Source organism: Passer montanus, unplaced genomic scaffold (assembly GCF_014805655.1).
Source record: "Passer montanus isolate IOZ18808 unplaced genomic scaffold, ASM1480565v1 scaffold25, whole genome shotgun sequence".
Taxonomy (NCBI): Eukaryota; Metazoa; Chordata; class Aves; order Passeriformes; family Passeridae; genus Passer; species Passer montanus.
The window spans coordinates 1,256,072-1,283,197 of record NW_024367149.1 but is presented as its reverse complement, the minus strand read 5'-3'; the positions used below and the strand labels follow the sequence as shown (position 1 = coordinate 1,283,197).

The 27,126-nt window shown below is 40.0% G+C and overlaps 2 protein-coding genes across 6 annotated transcripts in view; one reads left to right on the top strand and one right to left on the bottom strand.

The window, feature by feature from the left end:
• Positions 1-22,165, top strand: part of AK5 (adenylate kinase 5) — an 83,499-nt gene extending 61,334 nt beyond the window's left edge. Inside the window, exons 11-14 of the mRNA XM_039711348.1 lie at positions 7,672-7,835; positions 8,847-8,963; positions 12,779-12,940; positions 20,775-22,165. Coding sequence (XP_039567282.1) covers positions 7,672-7,835; positions 8,847-8,963; positions 12,779-12,940; positions 20,775-20,882 — 551 coding nt within the window. The 3' untranslated portion in view covers positions 20,883-22,165. The remainder of the gene's footprint in view (positions 1-7,671; positions 7,836-8,846; positions 8,964-12,778; positions 12,941-20,774) is intronic.
• A 17-nt stretch (positions 22,166-22,182) lies between these two features.
• Positions 22,183-27,126, bottom strand: part of ZZZ3 (zinc finger ZZ-type containing 3) — a 58,392-nt gene continuing 53,448 nt past the window's right edge. For all 5 annotated transcript variants that reach the window (XM_039711343.1, XM_039711347.1, XM_039711344.1 and 2 more), the window contains exons 12-13: positions 25,629-25,729; positions 22,183-25,262 (exon numbers count right to left, since the gene is read on the bottom strand). In XM_039711343.1, coding sequence (XP_039567277.1) covers positions 25,118-25,262; positions 25,629-25,729 — 246 coding nt within the window. In that variant the 3' untranslated portion in view covers positions 22,183-25,117. The remainder of the gene's footprint in view (positions 25,263-25,628; positions 25,730-27,126) is intronic.

The window sequence follows — 27,126 nt, the reverse complement described above, 5'->3', positions numbered from 1 at the left end:
CTGAAATATACGTGGTCTCTTCCCTTCTTTATTTGTGAGGCAACTTCTGTTAAATACAGGTTTCCATTCTGCATGTGTTCAGCATTGTGTTCAAAGCCAACAGACTGCTCACCAGGCATGATCCTTAGCACTGAAGTTCTGCAGGTTCAGGGTTTACTTTATGTTGCTTTTGGAAATCCACAGAGTAAAAGCACCATGTTAATGCCCTTTATCACATGAACGTGAGTAATATAATTAGCATAAACTTGGAGCAGTCTTTTAAAACAAATTATAACCAGAAGATTGATCTTAAAGCTTGGTACTAATTACTTGGAAAGAATAATTGCTTTTGTATTGAGCAGTTTTTAGAACTGCTTTACAATCCAGAGCAGGAACACACATTTCCAAGGACCTAAGGATAGATACCAGAACATGGGGGATTTTACATAAAACTAAATCAATTTGTGCATTGTTCTTCCTGGGGAAAAAGAAAAGCAAAAAAGAACTTCCAAAATTAATAATAAGTGAATGGAAATTTCATTCAGAACTCAAGAAGCATCAAAAAACATTCCAATACCTGCAGGTTGAGGGAGATGATGCTTCCTCTCTATTCAGCACTGCTATGGATGCATCTGGAGCACTGTGTCCAGTCTGGGCTCCCACTACAAGAAAGAATATGATTTACTGGAGTGAGTGTGGGGCAGGAACACAAAGATGCTTGAGGAATATGAGCATCTGTGATTTGAGGAGAGGCTGAGAGAACTGGAACTATTCAGCCTGGAGAAGAGAAGGCTCCAGAGGATTTTGCCATTAAGTATAAATAATTATCTGATGGGAGGGAATGAAGATGGGGGAGCTGGAATCTTTTCAGTTGTGCCCGGCGACAGGACAAGAGAAAATGGATTCAATTTCACCTGAACACAAAACCCACTTTTTTACTATGAGGGTAGTCAAACACCGGAACAAGTTGCCCAGAGACTGTAAAGTCTCCAAGCTCAGAGATGTTCAAACCCCAACCTGACAGAGTTCAGATCAACCTGCTGTAGCTGATCCTGGCGTAACAGTTGTTTGACTAAATGATTCCAAGAAGTTCCTTGCAACCTAAAAGATTCTATTAAAAGAGTGTTCTCATATTGCAATTTTATCTCATGCTCTCTTATGCCAAATACAAGTTGACTCAATTTATTTCAACTCAATTTTTATGTGTTTGAAAAAGTAAAATGAGGATACTGAAGAGTTCACTGGAGACTTTTCTTAAGGGAGGGGTGCATAAAACCTAATTTTCAGTCTTCAAGCAAACTGTAATCTATGCTTACTGAAATACACCTTCCTGCTAGTCTCTACAGTGAAAATTTTTAATTCTCTGTCTCACATATCTTATAGAAAAAAAAAAATGGGTTTGTACAAACAAATTTTTAAGAAAAAAAGAGAGAACACACTCAAGGAATTTGCCTCTGAAATTGTCCATGGCAAAGCATCTTCTTCATTCGCCTCTGGGAATCCTTTTAGTTTACAAGGAGTGATTTTAAATTTTCATCTATAATTTTTTATAAGACATCCAGTAGCCATCTCGCAGATTAAAATTGAAATGACACCTCTTTCCTAGTTTTTCCCCACTCTGATTTTCTAGTAATTACTTACTGGGAGCAGAGATAAATTGTACATTAATCAAAACTCTGTTTTCTTTGTTAAGAAAGGTTATTGTGAAAAGTTTTACTAAGTCCAAACATGGAATAATTTTCAAAAAATTATCTAGAATGATTTATACTTTTTCCCAAAATAACTCCATCTCCACCCCCCATCCTTGCACCCCTGAAAAAGTTTCTTAAAGTTTTATGAGAGGAGTGAGAAGTTTTTTTAGGCTTGTTGGGGGTTTTTGAACAAAATGAGACCCCCATGGTTGCTCATTTGTCTGCAAAATCTTGACTTTATTCCACACATAGGTGGATATGAGGAAATAATTTTCCATGAGGAAATAATAAGATGCTTATAAAGGTGTTTTAAAGCTAGAATTTTAAAGATGTACATTTGAAGAAGTTCACAAACGAATCAAAATAAATGCACCATCTGCCATACCTGACAAACAGAGATACTGTTTATGACAAAAGGGAAAGAAACAGGCAGTTCTCTCTCCCACTAATTACTCTTGAAAATTTTCCAAAAAGGGGAAGAAACAGAAATAATCTAATTAGCAAAAGTTTACATTAGAGCTAATGTAGGAATTAATTGGAATAACAGTCAGGTTGGATTAATTAAGCAACAATGTCAATGTTCTATTCATATTGTAAAGCAGAGAAAGAGTACCAGCAAGTAAAAAATATAGGAGATAACAGCAGGATAATAAAAGAGGCAAAACAAAGATACATTTGGACAGTAAATAAAATTCAAGAGAAAAAAATATGAAGATGCACAAAGATAAAATTGGGTGATGCTCTAACAAATACTCAAAACTTAGGTAATTATTGCCAGTCATTAAAAGCACAAACAAAACACCTAAACAAAAAAACCCCCTATGTCATCAATTTTAACCGCAATGAATGATGAACGATCTTCTAATTGTTAACTACTGCAATATTCCATATTGCATCCACAGAACTGTCATACAAAACACAGTTTCTGGGAGCATTACCCCGCCCTGGCCTCTGCAGAAGCTTCTCAAAACATTTGGCTTCGGTTGAGGCTGAAAGGAAAACCGGAGGTTTCAGGAATCTTTCTGTGCTTTGGATCAGAAACAAACTCCCTGCTGACTTGTAAATGAGGTGTTTAAAGCTTAGCTAATGTAACCACTCTCCTCTACAGAATATTTGTTATATTCTTGCTGATGATCCAAAGCTGGTAATTGCTTAGCTCAAAGTAGGAAAGACCAGCTTTTTAGCTAACACTGAAGTTATTCTCACCACTTACACCTAGAAACAGACATTATCAACTGCAGACAGGAGCTTCTTGCACACACACCAAAATTCAATGAGTAAATATATCACAAAGCTCAAACTCTTTCTTTATTTGTCCCAGGTATGTCAGACCTTGAATGGCATAACCTAATTCAATTTATCATGAATTTAGGCCTGCTTTGAGTATAAGGTTTAACCAGATGAGGTCCCTTCCAATGTAAATTATGCTGCAATACCTGTATTGGAGCTCCTTCTGCAATCAGAAAAGCATACAGTACAGAATGAGCAGTACTGATAATTAAACCCCCAGTCAGTCCAAGCTAACTGTGAATGCTGTGCAAGGCTGATTTCCTTGACTTGCTGTGAAATAAACTTCACATTTGCTTTAAGAAGAATGAAAACTCAGCGATGTCCCAGGATATTGCATCACTCTGCCAAGATGCACAATGCGTTGTTTCCTAATGAAAATAATTTCTCAGAAAACAAGAAATACAAAGAAAGTGTTGAGGGCTTTTGTTGTTGTTGTTGTTGCTAAATAATAGTACAATTACTGTATGGTTTCACTTAGACTAAAATAATTTGTGAACAGCAGATGAGGTGCTATTGAGAAGCCTTCAAATGTCATATTCTGAAGTTAAGGCTTATTTTTACTTGTCTGTATAATCCAAGTAGCATTGGTAAAATTGCCAAACTGATCAAGTCATCTAAAATTTTTGCTTGAATTTAGGGACAGGCTGACTGGAGTTTGGTTTCAATTCAGACTTCTGAGGCTCCCTTGTGCAGCTAGGTTTCCCCTGCAGGCATTTCTCCCTGATACAAGGATGATGCTCATTATGATAACAAGGTCTTGAAATTGAAACATTTTAAAATAAATAGTGGGACTGTCTTGTAAATCCTACTGCTGGCATTTTATATAAATGCCCATGATATTTTGGTATGTGATAAACTTGTAAGATTTAAAATAGAGGCATCTAGGTCTGTCTGCATGACACTTTTGCTCTACCAGTATTTCTGGCAGCAAAGCTGGTCCATGCACTGCTCATGCTGCTTGTTCCTGGCCCTGCTCACTCGCAGCAGCAGTCCCAGCTCCCTCTGTCACCATTAATTCATCTGCTGGTGGCGTTGTGCTCCAGGTCAGAGCTGTACATTTCAGTCACATGGCCAAGCTCCTCGGCCTTCCCACTCTGGGGGACACTGGGGCAGGAGGGAGGGGAGCTGAGACCTTTGATCCAGGGCTGACTGCACCTGACCACCCAGAAGTGCTCCTTGGGCAGCTGGTTGTTACCACACTCACTGAGACTCTTTTTCTCTCCTTGAAGGACTCTCTGTGAAGCATTTCTGCAGTCAATAATTAAATGGGGGAAAGTAACCACCTAAGTCAGCAGTGCTGCCAGAAAGTTATTTACCAGAAGATCCCCTCTCACAGGCTGATGAATCAACATAATGGAAGGGAATACTGCTCTAAGGGATTGCACAGACCTTTTAATCTGGCCTTGTCTGCAGAAAAGCAATATAGAGAACTGCTTTTAATTTCTGTGCTAGTACTCTGGTTCCACATCTTGCTGACCATTTGTATCAAAAAGCACAAAGGGACACTCAAAGAGTTCTGTTTCCAAGAATAACCTCACTGATTAATACAATGTTCTTAATTTCTTTACCTGCAATTTTCGGATTTTTATTAAGTTACCAAATGAGCTTTAAAGCAAGGTCCACTGCACTGAGCAATACAAGGAAAATACAAAAGCATGCTAATATTGAAGAACTGCTGGTAATTCTGTATTGTCCTTATTGCACTCCTAAGTCCTCTGGCTGTTTTCTAAGCTTTAGCTTTTTCTCTTCATGTCATATATAGAAATTGGAAGACAACATGATTAATCTGAACAAGTTATCAGGAACCTACACTTTTTTTTCCCCCAAGTTTACGTAGGCAGATCACAAGATGACAGCATACAGAAAAAACAACAGTGTTCACAGAGAATCTTACGCCTTCACAACAAGAGTGGGGATATATTTTTTTACTAACAATTGAGCCATTGGGAAAACTTGATTACCTTTTTCAATGCCCCAAGTATTTTCCATGTGAAAGACAGTGTAACAAGTTGCAGTGAAGTCTTAGCAGAAAAAATCTTTTTGCTAGCCTTTGTCATGTTTCATATGCAGCTGTTATTCCAGATAAACTTTCTTTAGAAAAATGAACAGATTTAAGAAAAATATCCACTAATAGAACAGGTACACTTTTGGTAATACTACAAATTATTTGTGAGCTTCATAGCTGCAGGATTAATTTGCTGTTAAAGCTGCTTATGTAGCAGTCTTTTAAGTATACAATCTGAGCAAGAAGGCAACACCTAATTAGTAAGAAAATGCACTTTCACATCTTTTCCCACCTGAATAGCTCTATTGCAGTCACATTAAAGAACTTCAGAGGGAGACAAAGTAATATTTTCATTTCAGATACGTAAATTAATACTGGTGTAAAGGCCAAGTTGTGCTCAGCCCTCAATGCTGAACTTCCTGGGGAATTCAGTCTCTTCTCAGATCATGCCAAGCAAGAACTGTGGTCTCATTCATGGATAAGAAAGCACAAGACTTGATAAAGTGGGCTGTATGCATTTGTCAAGCAGTGGGATGCTCTGCTACTCATCAGATGAATCTAAATTAATACCAGTGGCCATAAAAACTACCGTTTTTAGGACATAACTTAATCAAATATGTTTTTTACTCTTTAAAGAGCTCAGCATGTTAATCTTTCCTTTGTTTGAACTCTGCTATTAAAAAATGGTCTTTTTAATTAATGTTTTGTAGGAACACTCATGGTATATGCCCTGCATATTGTGCCACTCTGACAGTGTTCTCTTTACACAAAGGTATTAGAAACATATCAAATTTCGTGAATATTTACCTGCTAAAAACCAAAAAACATCCTTGTATTGTTATTTCTAAAAAGAGATCTAGTTAATTTTGTATATGAGGAGAAATTATGAAATTTCTCATTGGGCTCTGCATTCAGAAGAGAAACAGCTATATAAGAAAAAGAATACAATGATCTTTATAGCTGGGGTTTTTTAATACTGCATATATACACCAAATAGGATTAAATTACTGCACTGTTAGCATATTCAGGGGATAAAATGTGTAAACAAACGTATTGATCTAAAAAAGCCCAAAACAGGCCAGAAATACTATTAATTGCCACTCTAATATTTAAGGGATTCATTACTAGTAATTTGCCTGTAATTTTGTTGCATCAGTTTCTTTATAGCCACTCCTATTTTTTCCTTACTTTCTTTCAGCTAGTGTTTTTAAAAAACAATAATGTTCTTCATATTATGGCAATAGGAAAACAACATGCAATCCACATTGGCCAGAAGATAAGCCTGCAACAAAGATAGTTCTGGAAAAATTGTAGCACAGGTGTGACTCTCACACCACAGGCTGGGTATTCTCCTTGTGAAGCTGAAGTAAAGCACTGCATGTCGCAGAACACAAACCCCTTCCTTTGATGCTACTCCTTTATAACCCAATTTTAATCTCAGCTACAGTACTGCAATTTGCCTGAAAATTATATGCTTGGAGTAATTATTTCTTACATTGAAAGCAAAAGTTAGAAGAAAGTTCAAGTGAGGCAAGAGACGGTGCTAAATTTGCTCTATTGTGAACATGTTATTCCTATATTTGTTTGTGGAAGGATAAGGAAACAGGAAAGCCACATATTTTCTAGCATCTTAAATGCACGGAGCAGAGCTGTGTAGCCCTACCTGCAAGTCCCAGCAGCTGATAAATAACACAGGTCACCTGCTGAAAAAACTCCACTGAAAAGAGTTTGAGCATTGTCTCCCTCCAAGGCTGTAATTACCTCCTGCTGCAGTAGATCTTCTGAACAGATCCATCAGAGGCTGCGAAATTGCTGCTACACGCAGTGAGGTTTTCTCCACAAACTCACAGCAGGAATTGGCTTTTCCCGCCCGCCATGCCCTGGCGCCAACATGGCGCCTCAGGGCCTCGCCTCAGCTGTGCCAGCCACGCTGGGACACCTGGCAAGCGGCTTCCAGCAGGTTCCGTGGGCTGTCCCTCTCTCCAGCCAGGCGGGGGTGGCTGCAGTGCCTCAGCAGGAGCCTGAAGAGAGAGGCCTTCATGCCATGGCTTTCCGTGCCACGGCCTTGGAGCGGAGGAGAAGCGGCCGCCTGCATGGAGGAGCCCGGCCAGGCAGCGCCTGCACCTGCAGAGCAGCACAGGCAGAGCTCTGGGGCTCTGAGCTGGAGGCTGCTCGCTGGCCAGAGGAAGCAGGAGGCTGGAGGAGCCATTCCTGCCAGGAGGACACCCAGAGCATTCCCTGGTTATGCCCTTCCCCTGCTGGCGCTCTGTCCCACAGCTCCGTGGGCAGGACGGGGCCAGGTGCAGCTGGGAGCTCGTCGTTATTCCCCTCACAGCAGTGCACTGAACATTGCTACGATTTGTTGCAGCTGTCAAACTGAACGAGTACTGAGTGAAATACCCTTTTCCACAGGCTGTTTCATGATTTTCCTTAACATGCCAATGGTGTTTTAGGAACAGGTTTTCCTCTGTGAGAATTTCACACTGTTGTGACTCCTTCAACTTCAATGCATTTTTGAGTCAGCACTGTAGTTGTATCAGAAGAGAAGTATATGACTTGTTCCACTGTAGATGGTGTCTCTAAAAAAAAAATGAATTGCAAAATAGTCAGCGTCATCATTTTCCTCCCATTTTCTTGGTGGGTACAGTTTGATAATTGGAAGATTTTTGTTCTTTTCTAATTCTAGTTATTTTTTCCCTCACATAGGTGGCCCTGGTTCTGGCAAAGGTAGCCAATGTGAACAGTTAGCCAAGAAATACGGATTTACTCACCTGTCCACTAGTGACCTTCTCCAAAATGAATTATTGTCATTATCAGAGAGAAGTAAACTGATCAAAGACATTGTGGAATGTGGTGAACCTGTGCCTGGCGTGAGTGATGGTTTTATTTGGGGTTCTAATGGTTGAACAAAGGCAATGGTAGGAATATTGTCTAAAACAGTGGAAATAGATACTGGAGCTGATGGTTCCCATTTCAGTAAAATTAATCTGTAACCTCAGGGAGGCATTTCCTCTTTGCCAAATCTGTGGCACTTGTTTCCCTTTTCAGTGCCAGTATTTCTTTATGTTTCACACAGGCAATAAATCAGAAATGAAATATAGTGAGACAGATGCATTGCAAAATGTAAGTGTAAGTACAGGAAACAGAAACTTTATGTCCTTTTTATAGCGTCACATTTCAGATTCAGAGCTGGTCCTCCTGGCAGCTATTTTAAATTACAGTACCTGCAGCAGTTCCCTGCAGAGCTGGCTGACATCCCAGAGTAGCTGGACTGCAGCTTAATGGAGATTGTGAAGGCAGAGGGTGTTGTTCTCAGCTGGACCTGACTTTTACACGGCAGGTCTGCAGTCCCAACTCGTGGTGGGTCTTCAGCAACTGCAGCTAGGTCAGAGCATGTGTTTGTTAATGAAAGATACTGGGAAATGTTGCTCAGGGGAAACTAAAAGCTGTGCTTAGGCTTGATTTTGATTGCTTTTCTCTTCAGTGTGTTTGGTCAGATGGGGTCACTTCCCATGTGATATCATTATACCAGTGACATAGCAAAATGCAATCAGATTGAAATTGCTGCAGCAGTACTCTAGAGTTTCACAGGCATTAACATTCATTCTGAAACTACGAAATATTCTGAGCTATCTGGAGGGCACTTTGGGAAATCTTGGGTGGATTGCAGCATCAGATTTGTGTGGCATAGCTGGTCCTGAGAGAATAAAAAGCAGGATGCCCTGCTACCTGAGGGACAAGAAAAACACCTGCATTCACAGGACCCACTTAGAGCCAAACAGGACCATTTTCAAGGGTGTAGGACTAAAGTCAGTGCAACAAACAGAGGTATCAGTCTTTCTTATTAATTCACCAACTAATTCCCTCTCTTTCCTGTACAGGGTATTGTTCTGGAGCTATTGAAGGAAGCCATGGTTTCCAAGCTAGGGGACACAAAAGGATTTCTGATCGATGGGTATCCCCAAGAGCTGAAAGATGCAGAAGAGTTTGAGAGCAAGGTGACCATACAACTGTAATGCTGTTGTAACTCCTGTAATTCTGGTGCTGCTTCGGTCCCTCTCTTCAGCTGATTGCAGCAGGAACATGTGAAAAGCCAATCCAGCAGAGCTGTGCTGATGATCACTGAAATTTTAGCACCCCATCAGTGTAGCAAATAGCTGTTGCCTTTACCTACAAAGAATCTAGAATACAAGGAGAAGTAGAGGATGATTTTATCTAAATTTTATGTAAACTAGAAACAATTCACATTTAAGGGAAAACCATAATTTCAGAACCAGTTTCCTTGTTCTAGTGGATAGTGCTGTACTTCTCGTGAAAATGTGATCAAGCACTATCTGATGCAGCATCATAAAAGTATGTATCTTCACAGGTAATATTTATTACCAGTAAGCCAGCTCTGCTCAAGCTTGCTGCCACTTGAAACAGCCAAAGACAGATTTAATTTTTGTGGTGAGTAACAGGTGGCACAGCCATAAAAAGAGCGTTCTGCAAGTGCCTGCGTGGCAGTTCCGAGAGCTCTCGATTTCCTCAGTATGTGCTGAGACCTCGTGAGAAGCCTCAGCCGTGCATTTCTCAGTCTGCAGGAAATACTCTGTCTGAGCCTGTCAGTGAATCTGCCAGGGTTTGGGAGAAAAGACGTGGTGAATTAGGGTTGATAGTTAGTATATGCTACATCATACACTCCAAAAATGTCCTAAACAAGTTTATAAGGTAATAAAACTTTAATGAATCCCCTGTTTTCTCGCTGAGCCTTTAGCTGCTTTATTTATTTAGTTGGTTACCATAAACACCTAGCAAGATTTAGGCAGCAAAAGCCAAACAAAATAATCAGCAATGGGATTTGCCATAGAAGTCATTCACAGAAATGTTTACTTATTAGTCCCTTTAATAAAATGCTGTAGATTATTTAAAAGATTCTGGAGATGTCTCTCATTTTGTGTCTAAGGAGGAACTATTTTAGCAGTGCTGTTTCTCTGGCAGGCATACATGTTGGTGTCCTGTGGACACTCCTCTATATTATGAAGTGGAATTTAGAGATTGGAGTGTCCTGCACTGAGGCAGGCAAATAAATCCTAATGCATCCCATGATGAAGCAGAGCTCCTTAAGTTCCCTGAAAGCAGCAAAAGGTCCCGTAGTCCTGGACTGCATTTGGCATTTGGAGTAAAAGACAAGGACTTTAAGTGACTGTTTTGAACCTGCTAAGTCCCCCCTGTTGTGCCTTGTATCCACTTTCCATAGGCTGGCTGTGAGCCACTCAGTAAAACTGTGCAGTTTTTTATAATGAGTTGTTTTTGAGATAATGCTTTGCAGTTCTTTCCAAAGGGTGATGAGAAGTTCTTAAATTATGACTGAATGAAAAGAGGTGCACATCAGACCTTACTAATTAATGGCAGCAAAGTACAGATGAATAATGCTACATATCTACGTGATATGTGAAAAGCTTTATAATTGTTAACAAAGACCTGTCTATTTAGAAGACATCAAGAATAATGCTTATGCTTCAGAGCTTGATTCATAAACAGAATGAGCTATGTAGAAACAGCTGATTCTCCAGCCAGTTTTATCCAATTCCCTTCTGTGATGCAATTGTATTTTTACCCAGCCATAATTCTACAGAAGCACAAAATTCTGTTCCCTCCTCAGTCTTTCTACAAGGTGAAAAAACATTTTAAAATTATATATTCCACAGCACCAGGCAGGAAGTACCCAGTGAGACAGAGTAAAGACCAAAAACATTAGACTTTTTTTGTATGTATTATTTAAGCTAAATTGTGTCAGGAAAATCATAATTTTAAAAAAAGTAGCAAGAATTGCTGTAATACCTGATAAGGGCATTAGTTTCACTTTTTGTGGATTTTAGTTTGGAAGAAGGATATTTCTGTAATGGTTTGAATTACAGATAGCAATACTGAAACTTCTAAGAAACCGTGTACATTTTTCAAAAGCAAATCAGACTGAGTGTATCAAGCAAGATGCTATTATCTGATTCTATCAGTCAGTAGACTCCTTCATATCCTCATTGTAAGGTAATGATATGAGTATAACTGATAAAAGTAATTATTTCCCATTTGTTCTATTATAATTTAGAACAAACCATGGCATTTCTCATGTAAAACTGGGAGGAAATAACTTCTCACTATCCTAATCCAGTTATACAAAAAGGGCATTTGTTTAAGCCATTGATTAAGCCCACATCTTTTTTTTTTTTTCATTCTCTATGTCTCTTGCACTATTAAAACTGCCTTGTTGGCTTTTTTAATCCCCAAACCCAGTGCTGCTACAGCTAATAGCATTAATGTTTTCTGTGTGGAAAAAATGGGTAGATAAAAGCCTGTCATTGAACTGTCTGACATAATCTCTTGGCTTCAGCTTCTCTTAGAAAGTCATTAAGGGTAGTAGAAAGGTCAACACAATCCAGACATCCTCAGTCAAAGGCAGAAGGCCTGACATGAAATATTTACCTTTTGAGTATTTCTTCCTTTGAGGGATGTCAACAAAGGTAACAATAACAATTTCCATATATCGATCATTTAGACTTTCTTTACCGTAGCCATGGTAAAAATGTGATTTTGTAATTGTCACTAGTGTGAAGAGCAGTCATCTTTTTCCAAGACTTCTCACTTTTTCCTAAAAAGTGTTTTCCAGATCCCTGCTGGAAAGGGAAGGAATGACGAAAAGACTGAGCATGGCATCGAAGTATTAAATACACAACTGCATGGAAAAATTAACTTTTTTCCTACTGATCCTTTAACACCTTTATTTTGCTTGAGACAGTGGAATTTATGGCTTTGGATTCAGCCCAGCAGGTTTTGCTCATACAAGATCCTGTGTCAGAGAGCACTGTGCCTGAGCAGGGTGCATGACAGTGCATGCCAAGATTTATGCTAAGTGACATACATATTTTTCAGTGTTTCAGGGAAAGAATTATGATGAATTGTGTTTAGAACTTTTGGCTCTCTCCTGAAATACCATAAAGAACATTTTGCACTTTCTTGCCATTTCTTTTCTTCCCATAAAATACAGCAATATCTATGATCAAATGTAGAAAGAGATGATTATTTATGATCTTTTCCAGACCTAAGAATAAAAATAAATAAATCTGTATTTATTTTTATTAGAGAAAAGGACAGACTCTCCCTCATGACTAGTTTGGCACTAGCCAAACAACATTAAATGACCAGCTTCCCATAGAATTTGGAAATTACTTGCCAATTTCAAAATGCGGAGAAATGTATCACATCCTTCTGTTGCAGCATGGGGAGGAATGGTGTGGGTACACTGCAAACAGGGATATAAAATACCGTGTGACATAAAGTAATTCACAGGATGTATTCCTGTGAATATTTGATGGTGTCCCTGAGCCTGTTGTTACTCATTTCCATCTCAAGTGGGTACACTTTTATGTGAACATTTCCTGCTACTGCATCTTGAAATACTAAGCTAAGTTTACCACTCCCTTTTCACACATTGAACAAAGAAAAGGCTACAAATATAACTGAGTCAAGTATTGCATAAGTCCTGTACTGTTTACATCTAGCAAATAATGAACTGACACTCTTCAGTGCAAGTAGCCAGAATTTGTCAGATCCTGTCTCGTTATCTCTCTGTGTAGAGCCCAGGCAAGCCCAGCCTTGCTCCTCAGTGCTGGCATCCCTTAGTGCTGCTACAGTGAGAGGTGGTTGTTAATTAGCGTCTCCACGGACAAATACTATTTGCTAACAAATTCCTTGGTGACTGTTTTGGTGTTATCCAAACAAAATCTGTTTTGCTGGGCCAGTGCTTTGAATGTTTGTTGTTTTCCTTTGTCTGTAGATTGGGGAACCAAAGCTCGTGCTCTGCCTGGACTGCTCTGCAGAAACCAGGAGCAGTCAGAACTCTGAGAACACTGAAACCACTGAGGACAGGACTGAAAGCTACTACCAAGCATCAAACCCTCTGATTGCATACTATGAAAGCAAGACACAGTTATGCAAGGTAAATACTTGACCTTTTAAATTAAATTATTGCTTTTTACTTTAACTATATGAGCAGTATTTAGAAAACACCGACATGGCACCATTTATGTCCTGTTTCCACATTTTCCAGTTGTTCTCATTTTACAATTCCCTGGTTTGTTTGCAACTTCTGCAAACTTCTGAGTTCCACAGTACAGTTTGAAAGAATAAAATCACAGATTTATCCTTAGTCAGAGGATTTATCCTGAATCAATAACTCATCTGTATAGAATCTCTTATTTAAAATAAATTCTAGAACGCTTTTCTTTAAGTATTGGGATTTATTACTAAATAAGGGCTTTCAGAATAAGGATGAAAGATTATGTTAATCCAAAGCCCTTTAGTAAAATTTTCAAAACTGACAGTGTATATCCTGAAATAAAACAGGCCTTCATCCAAGAGAGATCTTTTGCTGGAATAAACAACATGGTTATATTAATTTCAGTGAATTGCCTCAGTTTACTCCTGCTCAGGATGTTATATATTCTTTTTATTCTATAATCAATACTTCAAGAGAAGCAAGAAAGAGTGCACTTAGCTGGCACATCTGTAGACTCATTTACGTCGGATTTGGGGAGTTTTTTCCTTTGTTTCTCTGCTCTGTCATGGCAAACTGTCCCTTATTTCAGTTACAGAAAGATCTAGTCCTACTGCTCTGTCTTGTCCTAAAAGAGAAAGAATCCAATAATAGTTTCTGAAAATATTATGGGATCTATTTTTTCTAGAGGCTGTAGCAAACATGAAAATCACCTACCCCAAAATTTTCTCCTTTGCAAAGATCCCAGAAGAGAAATGTGCAGCTAATTTATGCACCAATATCCTGACCTGAGGACAGGGTAAATGACACAATGCTGAGAAAAATGATACTCAAAGAAAGAGTTCTGATTTGTGGCCTTTCCTAATCCAAACAAATGCACATAAGACAAAGCCTAAGTGGCAGAAAAAAGTTCCTGCTTACTTTTCATCCTTAGGCTTACAAAGGATTATGTGGTTTATTTGTTTTTTCTTTGAGAAGCTATCTTGCCAAAACTGCAAGGATGTGCCTAACTAAGAATGCAGTACAATACACAATACACCAACACAGCACAATGCCAAGGAAAACAGAACTCTCTGTCTCAATATCCTATTCCAGGGAGCTGAGCCTACCACAGTGTTTCCCTTTTTGAAGCATCAGGGAAGTGACAGCCCCAAAGAGAGTGAAACTGCACTTAATACTTTCACACAGATTTTGCAGTCGTGGTCTGCCTCATTTCACTTGACAGGGACTTTCTTTGCCCTTCCTTAATGCTTCTGCTGCAAGTTCCTGCTCTGTCCCCTTTGTAATGGCAAAACATGCAGTCCTTTCTTGAAAGCTGGTAGCTCATTAGCTGCTTAAGGAACCTGCCAAATCTGTGGGTCACAGCTGGATATGTGATTTGCACTTGTACCATTAGTTTTGGGGAAGCTGATATTGTGTGTTTGCATGTTAGAAAATACCTGTGCTTTGCTTGAAGTGTCTACACTCCTTTTCTTACAGTGTCTGTGCATTGTCTGCACTTGCTTCTGGTGAATGTGGTGTTTGCCATAGATCCATCTTCCAGGTGGAACCATTGAATATGAAAGCTCTGTAAAATCAGCTTTATAAACATTATTGTGGAAAATGTATTTTAAAAGTATTTTAGTGGTGAATGTGTTTAAGCTACATGTATTGCAGAAAGTAGAGAGTCAAGGGAAAGTTTGCAATTCCCAGGGCATGGGGTTAGTTTCTCATTTATAGCAACAGATTTTACACGCAGCCAAGCACTGACATTAGCAGCCACTGGGTGTTCTCTGAATGATGAAAGGAAATTCAGGTGGAAAGCAGAAAAACTGACAATAATAACTTCTGATCAAATATATAAAATACAGCTTCTGATTGCTTTTTTTTTCTGCAGGCTAAGCTAAAATAGTCTTTGTTTTTGTTTTTTCTTTATTTGTAATATCATGCACACAGAAGACTGAGACTTTACCTAGAGGCAGTCTAACATGTTTAATATTTTTCTTTCCCATTTTAATTAAAACATCACATATTTTCAGTGTTGAGGATTTGTTCATTCCAAAGTGGGTTTATCACTCTCCAACACTGACCAAAGCTGGCTGAAGATGTTAGTGCTGCCATGGAGATGCTGATGCCTCTATAACTCTGTTTCCTGAAAGAACTGTGGTGTGTTTCCTATCCATTTCAGACAAAGCCACCAAAGTTAATTTACCAGGGTTGATTTGAAGACCCCTTAAAAGAAATTCTCATCCGTATTCATGGATTTATTTGAAATCACCCATGGACCTCCCTGTAACTGCAGATCAGAGGCTGGTGTACTCTTTTCCTTAGGCAAAGCTGGTGGGATTCAATAGCTTCAGTGAAGCAACGCCCTCCTGAAGGCACTATTTGGTGACCCAGATCAGTCTGTGATCCCAGGGTAAGCAGTGGCCAAAGCATCTGAAGAGAAGCTGTTTAAGAGAGGAAGAGAAGAAGAGTGTTAAAGAATCCTTGATTCCTGCCTAGGTTTGGTTTTTCAACAGAAGCAGCTCTTCAGTGAAAGGCCCACGTGAGCTCTATGTCCCTTGGGATTGCAGCAATGCACTTTCCTAAGCATGCAGAGGAGTGGGTGTTGAGATTCTAGAGGAATATTAGAGTCTAAATCCCAGTAACTTCCACAAAGATTTTGCATTAATCTTTTCTTGCCAGCTTACTGCAGCATGTGGCTAAGGGCCACTAAATTCTAGGTATTAATTGTGTAAGTGATCATGTTTTATAGGGCTTGACTGTGGCACCCAGCTCCACCTGGCCACAGAAAAGAAAATCAGAAATAGACTTGTGTAACAAGAAAATGGTGTTGGCATACTGGTGTAATTTAATTTCTCCAGTTTAAAATCTAAATTTAGGGTTGGACAAAATTTCCCGCAGACTGGGAACAGCACATGACAACAGTGGGATGTATTTAACTTGTCCTATCCACTCCAAAGGTTTTCAGTCCTGAAACAGGCTGATTAAATATGCAAATGTAAAATTCAGTCCTGGGCAGAAGGCCAGCAAAAGGTCTGGTGTGGGAATTAGATGTTGGCTGTGCACTCAGCAGAGGAGGAACTGATCTGTCACACCACATCAAGGTGTGGTGAGAGTACAGTGTCAAATGAGCTTTCTTACTCTGTGCACTGGAACACAGAATAAGAAATGCTTTACTCCTTTTGGAACAGGCTTTAAAGGTATGGTTGGATGGAGTCTGACAAACACAGTGCAGACAGAAAAACTCAGCTCTGACCTGGCTTGCTCTGCACTCATTGGGAATTCTCTTCCTGCTTTACTTGCACAGGAGAGAAAAAGGTATATGGTTGTAACAGCATTCCCACTTTAATTCTTGAGGATTTTACAACTTTCCCCAACCTGGAGTGATTGTGCATATGTGCACTCATAACTAACTAATATGAACTGGAACATTTTTCCATTCTGCTGACCTCTGAACAAGAACAGTGACCTCGTGAAGCTGACAAAACATCAGGACTATGTTGGATGTTTCCCTTTGGCCAAGATTCCCTCTTTGTGTTTCTGCTCAGCAGTGGAGGCTTGAGGCATGCATGGACTGAGGGTGAAGGCTGTGGGTGCAGATGAAACACCTGTGAACCTGACAGGAATAAACAACAGCAATCCTTCCAGCACCCTGCTGAGATGAAGAACTGTGTACATATTTGCAAGGGAAGATGAACTGACTGAAGAATGAAGGAAAAAGACAACAGTCTCCTCACTTTTCTGCTGAGGCATTAAGTTTCTAAATTGTGTTCTGGAAGGTAAAGTTGTGACTAACAAGTTAGAAATTTTTCAGATTTTTTTAATAAATTCATGTTTAGTTTAATATCCCATAATTTCTTTTGTAGTCAGTTCCAGAATACCCACCTGAGGAGTTGCAAGTGGCTGCTTTTCAGTAAAGAACTTGTACTGGAAATAAAAGGGCTGAAAGCACTGTTCTCAAAAACACTGCCTGCAAGCTGCCTGGTTCTGCCTGCTTCAGATAAATGACATTAAATGAAATGAAACAAAATTCATTATCGTAATAGTAAGCAGGTAGATACTGTTGGTTTTAAATCTATTTCTCAGTGAGTTCCAAGGCAGCTGGACAGGAAAGTGCATCTGAAAATTCAGTAGACACCTACTTGTGTTTTGACATGGTTAAATGTAAATCCCTTTGAATATATGGCTCTCTCTCAAGTAAGAAGAAAGGGAGGGGGGAAAAAAGATTGTTTTTAATATCTGACTCATCCTTTAAAGCTTTTTTGAAGTGACAGTATGTAGGAGGGTAGTAAGTAAAAGAGAAGAGCAATGCCTTGGTAGTCGAGCAAGACAGCCCCGATCCTACCTAGCTAACATAAGACACCTGGTAGGTGTCTTACATACAGGTTTCCTATTCAAAGTCTGAGGAAAAGGGAATGGGTATAACAAATAAGCCAAGCAGGACAGAGCAGAGGATTAAGGGTCCCAAAAACTTTGACTCTTTCAGATCATGTGCTATGAAAGCTTAGCCTACAAAATCCAACAAGAATTAATTTTTTCTGTGCTTATTTCCTTTCATTATTTTTTTTTCTCGGTGCTGTTCTACTATTTCTTTCTAAAATCACTTGCAGGTACATTTTCCATAACCATTATGAAAGAACATGTGACCATCCACCCTCTCCCAGCCTTCCACTTGTGAGCCTTCCCTTGCTGATGCCATTCTAAGTGCGTGTGGGGAGGGGCGACCTTTCCAGAAGGGGTAATCAATGGTAATAGTGAGAGCAGTTATGTGGTTTATTTCCATCTTTTGAAAGGTTCTCAGAGGCCCATTAACCCTGATAGATAAGGATGTGGGGAACAAAGGAACAAGTGATTCTCTATTCCCCCCCTGGTGCCTTGTGGCCCATTAGACGAGAAACTGATCTAAAAAGATACATCAGAAGCTTTAGCAGGGGATCACGGATAAAACACAGCAGAAAATGCATGTCTAATGTGAATAGGTCTTGGGGCAGTGTGTTTCAGTGGATTTACACAGCTTGATCCATTGCTGTGAGAGCCAGGTGCTGCACAGTCTCAGAGAGATTTTCTAACACACTCTAGTGACAAAGACATAAATGTTAGTGACAACACAGCTGAGCTTGCCTGACCTTCAGTACTGAATTCTACCTACTGAATTCATTCCAGAGTCTGTCCTCAGCCATCCTCTCTACAGACAGTCAGGTTCTTCTCAGTGGCAGTATATGTTTAGAGCTCTAAATTTCAAAACCCACAACAGAGGTAGATTTGTTGACAGAAAACTTAATTGGTTGATTTTAATGACAAAAGGAGCAATATTGTACTATAGGGATGGTTACCCCAGTAATTTTTCATATGAGCTCATTAAATTTCTCTGTATTTGAAGTTACCAAAAGCCATAGCTGCATTTCAAAACTGTGGAAAACTGTATATGGATCTTGTTTTACGAGAAGTCAGCCTTAAATAGCCTTGAAAACAGGCCTAATTTATGAGATTTGTTAGAATCTGAGGAAGAGAAGTACACAGTTTTTTCTCTGGAGCCGCTGAGAGTGTTGTTGAATTACTGTAGTACTAGATGTGAATTATTGGCACATTAAGTTAGTTTTGTGCCACAATGTTAAGTTAGTTTTATGAATTGGGCCTTTGTTATTTAGGAGGCCAGCATGGGAAGCACTGGGGCTGTCATTAGTCAGGCCCATCCCTATTTCATTGCTGCTGTTAGGAAGTCAGCATTCCAGCCCATCGTAAAGGGTGGCGGTTTCCATGCTTACAGAACTAATTCTTCATCACAGCTCCCTAGATCTAGACCTGAGTAGCAGCTCCTGTTCTGAAGAGGTCACCAAAAAGCCAGTGGCAATCAGCTGTGCTGATTAGTTTAGGTCAGTTACACAGTGCAGAAGTATTTATGAAGTAAAAAGATAATAATACATAGTAAGATGAGAGTTTTGAAATGGCTGTGGCCTTCACCCTGCATGCAGTATATTTCCTGTGGGATAGCCATATGAAAATAGTTGTCTTGGCAGTTGAGGCAGGCCAAACTAGGTGTTTTATAGCAGGTGAGATGGCAGCTACTGGTCTTGTTTTAGCTGGAGAAGACAGACATTTGGTTCAGAATGGTTCATCACTCCCATTTTCTTTTTCTCTTTGTAAGTACCCCCCACTTCTAAACACTTCTGAAAGAGGTGCAGCCCTTGTGGGAGAACTGCCCTTTCTAAGGCATCAGCGTGTGCCTGCCTCTGCCTCAGCTCTACAAAAAGCAGCTGCAGCAGCATGAGGGGCAGTGAGGGGGCCTGCGGGGTGGCCAGGGTGCCGAGGGCAGCTCAGCTCCCACTGTCACACACGCTTGCAGTGGGACCGAGGGGACAGGGCCCAGGCAGGCACAGCTCCTGAAGGCTGGCCTGGCTGGGTACCCAGAGCTGGAGCTCTGGCTGTGGAAGAGGCTGGTGAGATGTGCCAGCACTTCCCACAGGATGCAACGGGGACCGAACTTCGCAGCATCTGCGGGTGCCACCGAGAGCGAAACCCAGGCTCTGGAGAGAGCCTCCAGTCCCTGCTGGAGCTCTGCAAGGAGCAGCTGCTGACTCCCACACAACTCAGCACCAAAGGACTTAGATGTACATGGACTGCAGTCAGCTGTACAGGAGCTGGCTGCAAGACAACATCATCTCTGAGCAGAATTTCTTGGCCTATTTAAAAATACATTTATTTGAACATGAAACTCCTTTAATTCTCCTGCAGACCAGAGATGGCAGAAAGTATTATAGGCAGTGATATCCCCTTCAAACACTACAATTGCCTGGCTTTCTTGTCAGCAACGTGGAGATGAAAATGCAGCAGTTCAGAAAAAGATCCCTTCACAAAGTTGTCATGGGTCCGTTTGATCTTGTGCAAGCATGAAAGACTAAGCATGGAGAAGCAGAGAAGAATCTTGCTTTTGAGTAAAGACCAAATATCTCAGCAGGCATTTGAGGAAAGGAATAATCAGCAGAAGCATCTGCATGGAGTACACAGCCATTGTGAAAGCTGCTTCTGTCACTGCTGTGAGGGCTGAAGACAGCTCTCCTTCCTCAGCTTGGGATGGTCATGAAACTGCTCAGAACAGCTCAGTTCTGCCTCATGTTTTCCAGGGAACACAGACAAATAATTCTGGCTGCAAGTGTCATTCCTCTGTGCTGAAATGCAGCTCTCATCTTCAGCACAGGAAAGTAAATTCATCTTGTTTTTGTGAAGTACAGTGAAATGAAAAATAGCTTGGTCAGAAAACTGAATCTTTGGGGTGTTCAAGAACAAAATTGCTTCAATGAAAGTTAAGTTTTCATACCACAAAAGCAGTGCCCTTCTAAAAGATAGGTGCAAGGATGTCATAAAACCAGAACCAATTCACCAAGTTTCCAAATACAAATGCACTTGAATACATTGATTTGCTAAGTTACTGTGGAGTGGTCCAAAACCCAGAGTGCTTCAGAAGGACCTCACCTGGTTGGAGTGATGGACAGAGTCCTTGGCAACTGCTCTGCATCAAAGGTGTAACTTTACCTTAAAACATGAGTACTTAAAGCTCCCTCACTTGACTGCTGTGCTTTGCTACAGACAATCCAGCCTGCAGAACCCTCTTACAGAAATCTGTGGAAACAAAATGAATAATCTGGTTTATTAAGCTGTTCCTCTACATTAGAATGCTTCTACCACGAAGCAGAACAACTTCACTTTTATACGAGACCAGTTTTTTGTTGCAGTGTTTAGATTCTGAGATAAATCTTTGTAACTTAATCAAAACTGGTTTTTTTGTGCTTCACAGGTTGATGCAGAAGGAACACAGGAGGATGTTTTCCTGGAAATCTGCAAGACAATTGACTCTTTTCTGAAAAAGGAAGAGGCAGCATTTTTTTCACCAGAAATGCAGTAATGGTGTGTGAGGTGTGTACACAGCCTTGCCCACATGCACCCCACAGCCATGATTTGCTGGTCAAAGCAGAGCTGCTCCCTTGAGAGGTACCTGGAATGTGTGCACGTGGCATTACTCTAGATGAAATCTTAGTTCTGCAAGTACACTCAACAGAAAGTGGTCTGTATGCTAACCCCACTCTGGGAACTCTGTAACATTTTGTTTTCTTGGGTGTTTGCTCTTCATGGGCTAAAAGCAGGAAGGTGAGCAGCAGCTCTGGTTTTGTATTTCATGGTCACACACATTCCATGGGAAACAGGGCAGTGCCTGGCCAGCAGGGAGCTCTCCACCCACCCCAGTCGCTGTCCAGCAGACTGACATTAGGGTTATTGCATACAAGTTTCCCACTATTTTCTTTTTATTAACAGTATTAATTTTTGTGGTGTCACTTAGCTTGTTCTTGGGCTTTAGTGCCTGAAACCTGTCCTCTGTAACATGCAGCTCTAAGAGAGCTGGAATTAGTCAAGCTGCAAGTTAAAATAACCTTTTCACACGTCCCCAGAACACTGTTGCAAGGAGAAAAACTCATTGAAGATACAGCTGAATGTTGTGGAAGTCTGTCAACCCCTTATTGGGAAGCAGACACCATTTTTGAGACAGTCTTGTCTTCTGCTGGGAATGTTATGATTTTACAACTGACTTCCCAGTTTTGTGAGCTGAGAATGATTATTGTATTGTATAGTTAAATGTGCAATCCAGTAATGATCCATATTAACAGCACTTGTGCTATAGCTATTAAAGTCCATATGTAAAGTTGGTTATGAGCCAGAACATCTCATGTCATCTTTGAATTTCACTTTGGAAGTATTTCAAATGCAAAATTCAGATCATCATCTGTTGTCTTGTACTGGCATTGCCAAAACTTGGGAAGGTGTGGTGGGGTGGGAAACCAAAAAAAAACCCAGGAAAATGTCAGGGATTATTTGATTCGTATTGCTTGCACCTCTAGTAAGCCATTTATCTGTAATCTGCAAAAAAGTCTGTAAAAGTGCTGTTGTATCTCCATTAGGTTAACTAAAATATTGTGGAGTTTCTTTGGTAATACTGACAGCTAAACAAAAGCTTGTTTGACATTGCTGTAAAGTAACTGCATCCTCTTACTGGGACTACTGGATGAATTTACAGTGAAAGTGGGTTGCATGATTGCTTGTACTGTCAAAGGTGTACTTTATGCAGCAGATTTGCATTTTTAAAGTTACCTTTCTTGTAATGAAGACATAATACAAATAAAACATGTACAAAAATGAGGAGTAATGATTTCTGTTACAGTATATGTGGGTTTAATCCTTTTCAAAGCACAGTACATGACTTGAAAATATAGCTCAAATCAGCATGCTTACAGAGTATGTCCTTTTTCCAATCAGGGCAGATTCTTCTGTTTCCTTTTCTTCCTTAGCATTTGCCCTGTAGATGCTAATTCAATTATCTTTTAGGGTGTTTTACGTATGTTCTTATCCTTCACATCATGGATGTTCCTTCTTCCCTGGGTCCTTCTATAGCCTACATTTTACCTCTGGTGCTCTGGAAGTGCTTCTCCAGCTCCAGCCACGCCATTGAGCAGCAGCAGCAGCGCCTGCAGTACCACAGCAGCTCCCAGGGCAGCTCTGGCCCTGACACACCAGCAGCTGCTGCTGCTTCTTTTTACAACAGAACACTCTGCAGTTACCACAAAGTTGCAAATTCATCTGGGTAGGTTTTCTGGAGTATTTTCTGTGATATTTAATTACAGAAAAAGTTATAAAGTGTGGAGTCTCACACTTGTGCAGGATGGGAACAAAGGCAACATACAGCTGCTATTTTGTTGGGGTTTTTAAAATCAAATTACAAAAATTATTTACCATACACTTTCAGTTTAATTTTTATTTCTGCTTCTTCTGTCTTTTCTGTGTAAAAAACAACAAAAAAAAATCATCCCATGCTTGATTTGGTGTTATGTGCATTAGATACCTATTTGCATACATTCATAATGTATGCAGGAGCAATAGCTGTATATGCATGCATAGGGAAACATTAATATTTATACATATTCAATAAAATAGGACTTATCCAAGACACTCTTGAGTGATTCAGACTTGAAATTATCCTTTGGCTTCCAACCTTGTTCCAAGGTTACCAAGGATCTTTTGTTCTTTCCAAGCTATCCTAAACTGATGACTATTTTCTCTAATTTACTTTTCTTACTTTATTCCCATTATTTTTTCAGGATATAAACAGAAAATGAATGTAACCACAGATCCTCTTCCTGATAATACACCTTCACCAACTCTAGTTTCCTATAAAGACCATGGATGATGTGGAAAGCATATTTTTATGGTCTTAGAAAGCCTTTCAGAGCAGTATCTTTTTCAATTAAAACTAAAATACATCATGTGAGTTTTGTGTTGTGTTTTTTTAAGGTTTATTAAATTTATCTAAGTATATGAGATACATAAGATATGCTTACATATCATACTTGCTCAGTGTTTTAGTAACTGTACTGTATTACTTTCTAAATAGATTAAATGCCTACATTCTTTTTTCCTGAAGCAAAAAATAGCTACACCTAAAGTTACTGCAAAAATACTGACCAATCTGTAATTAAAGTTACTAGGTGCAGCCAGCCAATTATCCTTCCTATTGCCATCTTTTGAAGTCAAATTAGTTTGTTTTCTAGCTAATTGCTCTGAGTATTCTAGCTTCAAAGCAACTGGAAGTCTTACTACAGTTATAAAATAATCAAGTGTTTCTGAATCACAAGCTATACATTTCAATAAAAAATATATTAAGTAAAATATGTCACAATAATTACAAAGCTTCTCAGACAATGGTATACACTGTACCAAGGCTACTAAAATCTGGATTTTCTGTGGTCTGACAAGGAAGTCTGTGAGTGAGGAAGGAGAGAACTGGAATGCTAATCCTGCCGGGGCGGCAGAGGCGGCGCTGGGTGACCGATCCAAGGGTCCTGTCCAAACTTTCCATCTTGATTAAAGAGTCAGAACTACACAGAAAGGAAGTCACAGCAAGCATTCTATATAATAAACAGACTGTATCCACATAGTTTATTTCTCACAGTTCTCCTGACAATTGAACATTATTTAAGAACATACTGTATACACAGATAAGAAGAAACATACAAAATGTTTTAAATGATGCACAACAAAATCCAGCAGTATAAAAGAATGCATGTGAACCCTTGCTCACTGCTCAGGCTAAATTTAATCACTGTTTAAATAGTAATAAAAATACAATCTTTCATGGATCTTGTGCAGACTACAAAAGAGGAAAAATTATTACCATATATATGATTTATATTAGGCAGTTTTCTTTGATGAGTTGCACTAACAACTCCAAATACAGAGGCAGAAGGCTGTGTATTTTATTTTAAAGGAGTAAATGTTGAGTATTAGAGACTTTACACAGTTACTAGCACTGGCACTTTTCACCATATTTTGTACACATCACATGATCATCTTATATAACATTACATTTAAAAAATATATCTGAGTGACAATTTTATAACATTCACACACCATGAGCTGGTTAAGGAAGCAATGCCACAGTTGCCCCCTGTAGTGCTTCACTGTTGGTAAATAGAGTTCATTGTGGTTTAAAAAAAAATTTTAAAAATTGAAGGTCAACATGATTAAGCAGCTCCGATTTAATAAAGGCCCGTAGCCAACCATTGCTGAGACAGTGAGTATTTTTAGAGTACAGCCTAGAAGCAAACACTGTCATTGGTTAAAACCTTGCCTAAAGAAGTCAGTTACTGTGCTGAAAACTATTTCACAACAAAACTGCAAGCTACTAAACTGTTTTTATATAAATACTTCATCTCCTCTGGATCTCATTATAACCAAGTTCTTCAAAGCCTTTGGAATATACTCTATCTTTAATGTGTGCTCTCATTTCTGGCTCACCCTTTTGTATGTGTTTCTTTTGTTTAGATTCACCACCTAAAAGTGACTAATGTGGTGAAAGAAAAGTCTCCCAGTGAAACCTTCTGCACACTAGGAATGTTCAGCTGCTGTTCAGTGATCTAGAACCATGACAGCTCAAAGCTGTAGTTTGACAAGTACACCCAGGAAGCTGTCATGCTGTGAGTGACATTTCAGGGAAAGCAGAGTCTTTCCAAAATGTGCACAGAATTAACAATGGTGCCATTGTTATTTTTCAAAGAGGATAGTAAACCCAAGTTGGTAGATCTGCTTCCCATGTCATCTATTTGCTGGAAAGTAGTTTGGGTCAAGATAATTGTAACTGGTGCCCTGGGACATGCAGTAGTCTCTGTCTAAAAATGTCTCTGCTCTGTAAATAGGTTCTAACTGGTGATCTTCCTTATGAATCTCTGTTTCATGCAGACTGCAAGGGAAAGAAAAAGATAACAGTTTAAAAGTCAAATACTTTCCTTATATTTAACTTTCAGAAACAGTGATCATATTAACAGATTCAAACCAAATTGCATAGCAGTTCATTCATAAAGTATAATTCCCCCCCATTTAACTGTACCAAACCTATCTGTCCACTGTATTAAAAAAAAAAAATTATACATCCAGAATCTGCTTACAAAATGTATCTCCCACAAAGAGATGCTAAATCATCTTCCACTTTCTTCAACACAGGATACGTGTCCTGTGCTGGAGCAAAGATTTCCACCCTACATAGCAATTCTGCAGCAGAGAGATTCAATCTAATGATAAATAGCAAATAGAGGCACAGGCTGCTCACCAGTCAGAACACGAATCACAGAAATCCAAGGACATTTCTTGAGGGCAGTCTTGGCAGTGCCACCGAACACCCTGGATAGGTTCAATCCCGCAGTTGTCACACTGTGGAGCAGATGGAAGAGCACTGAGAGAGCAGCAGCTGGAGGCAGCACTTCCATGCTAACAGTGCACACCAATTCACCCCAAGGGAATCTCTGGGTGTCCCTGTGCCACTGCCAGCCCCCACAGCTGAATCCTCCTCATCACGTGGATAAAGAAATCCTTATTCTCCAGGAGACGCCCTCCAGAGCCCTGAAGATCCATCAAGCTTTGGCCTTGCTTCCCACTCCCCAAAGGCTCCACCTTGGCATCACCCTGCTTGAGAAAAGCAGCCCAGCCCTGCCTGCAGACACTCAGCCTCAGGTGGCTGCAAGAACTGCTGTGACACAGCACAAGGACAGGATGTTTCACACAAGCCCAGCCACATGGAATGTCAGCCTTTCCATGGCAGAGGGAAGCAGTATGACCCGACCAGGAGAGCTTGTTGGGCTGCTGGGGGCTGTGAATCAGGGCACAACAGAGCACACTGATGCCCTTTCCAGCTCAGGAAATGTAGTAACACATCACAGGTGGGCTGGAACTAAAAGCCAGATGGCCAGGAAGGAAGTGGAATAACATGTTCAGAGAAGGAAACAGAGGTCTGGAACTAAAACTGAGCAAGGTGACAAGAACTGATCCCAAGTGCAAGAGTGTGGTGTGAAGAGATAAAACACAAAGTAAAAACAAAACATGAAAGACTAGATGAAAAATTCACAGTGGTACAGAAGAGGGACAGAAATGCAAAAGTATTTGATCAAAAACAAGAAACCAGGAAAATGGGACTTGCAGGCAAGGAGAACTTTTAAAAAACCTAAACTACGTGGAGTGCTGCAGAGACAGGACTGAAAAGGAAAACAAAATGTGGGACACAAGGCTGTGCTCCCATAGCTCATCCTCTTTCAGAACCTGAATGGCTGTCTCAGCATCTCTGGAACCCACTGGCACAGCAGCTGCTCCTGCCACCACCGAGACTCTCAGGGTCACAAACACCTCACACACAGCCCTGCCACAGCTGCAGCCCTTCTGTCCACAGATGGCTTTTGAGTGTGAGGGCTGAGAATGAGGAGGGACTAAGCACACCAAGAGCTGTTCTTTGAAAATACCAAGTTCAGAACAATGCTACAACTGAAAAATTTGCTCCAGTTATCTGAAGTTGAGAACCAAGACAGTGGAAAGCCTTGACCTTAATTTTTGTGCTCCAGCTCCCCTTTGACCTGTGAAACAGAAATAATACTATGCCCTTCATTTTTAATGAAGAAAAGAAGTATTTGCAAATTGCTTGGATATTATAGCAGTGAAAGCCATAAAAAGCCCACAAGGGATTCAATAATTCAATGTTCAAAGCACAGGTTGAATAATGTGTAGTAAATGAGGCCAAAGGCTGTGCAGAACCAAAACTGCTCTCAATGGCTGCTTATTAG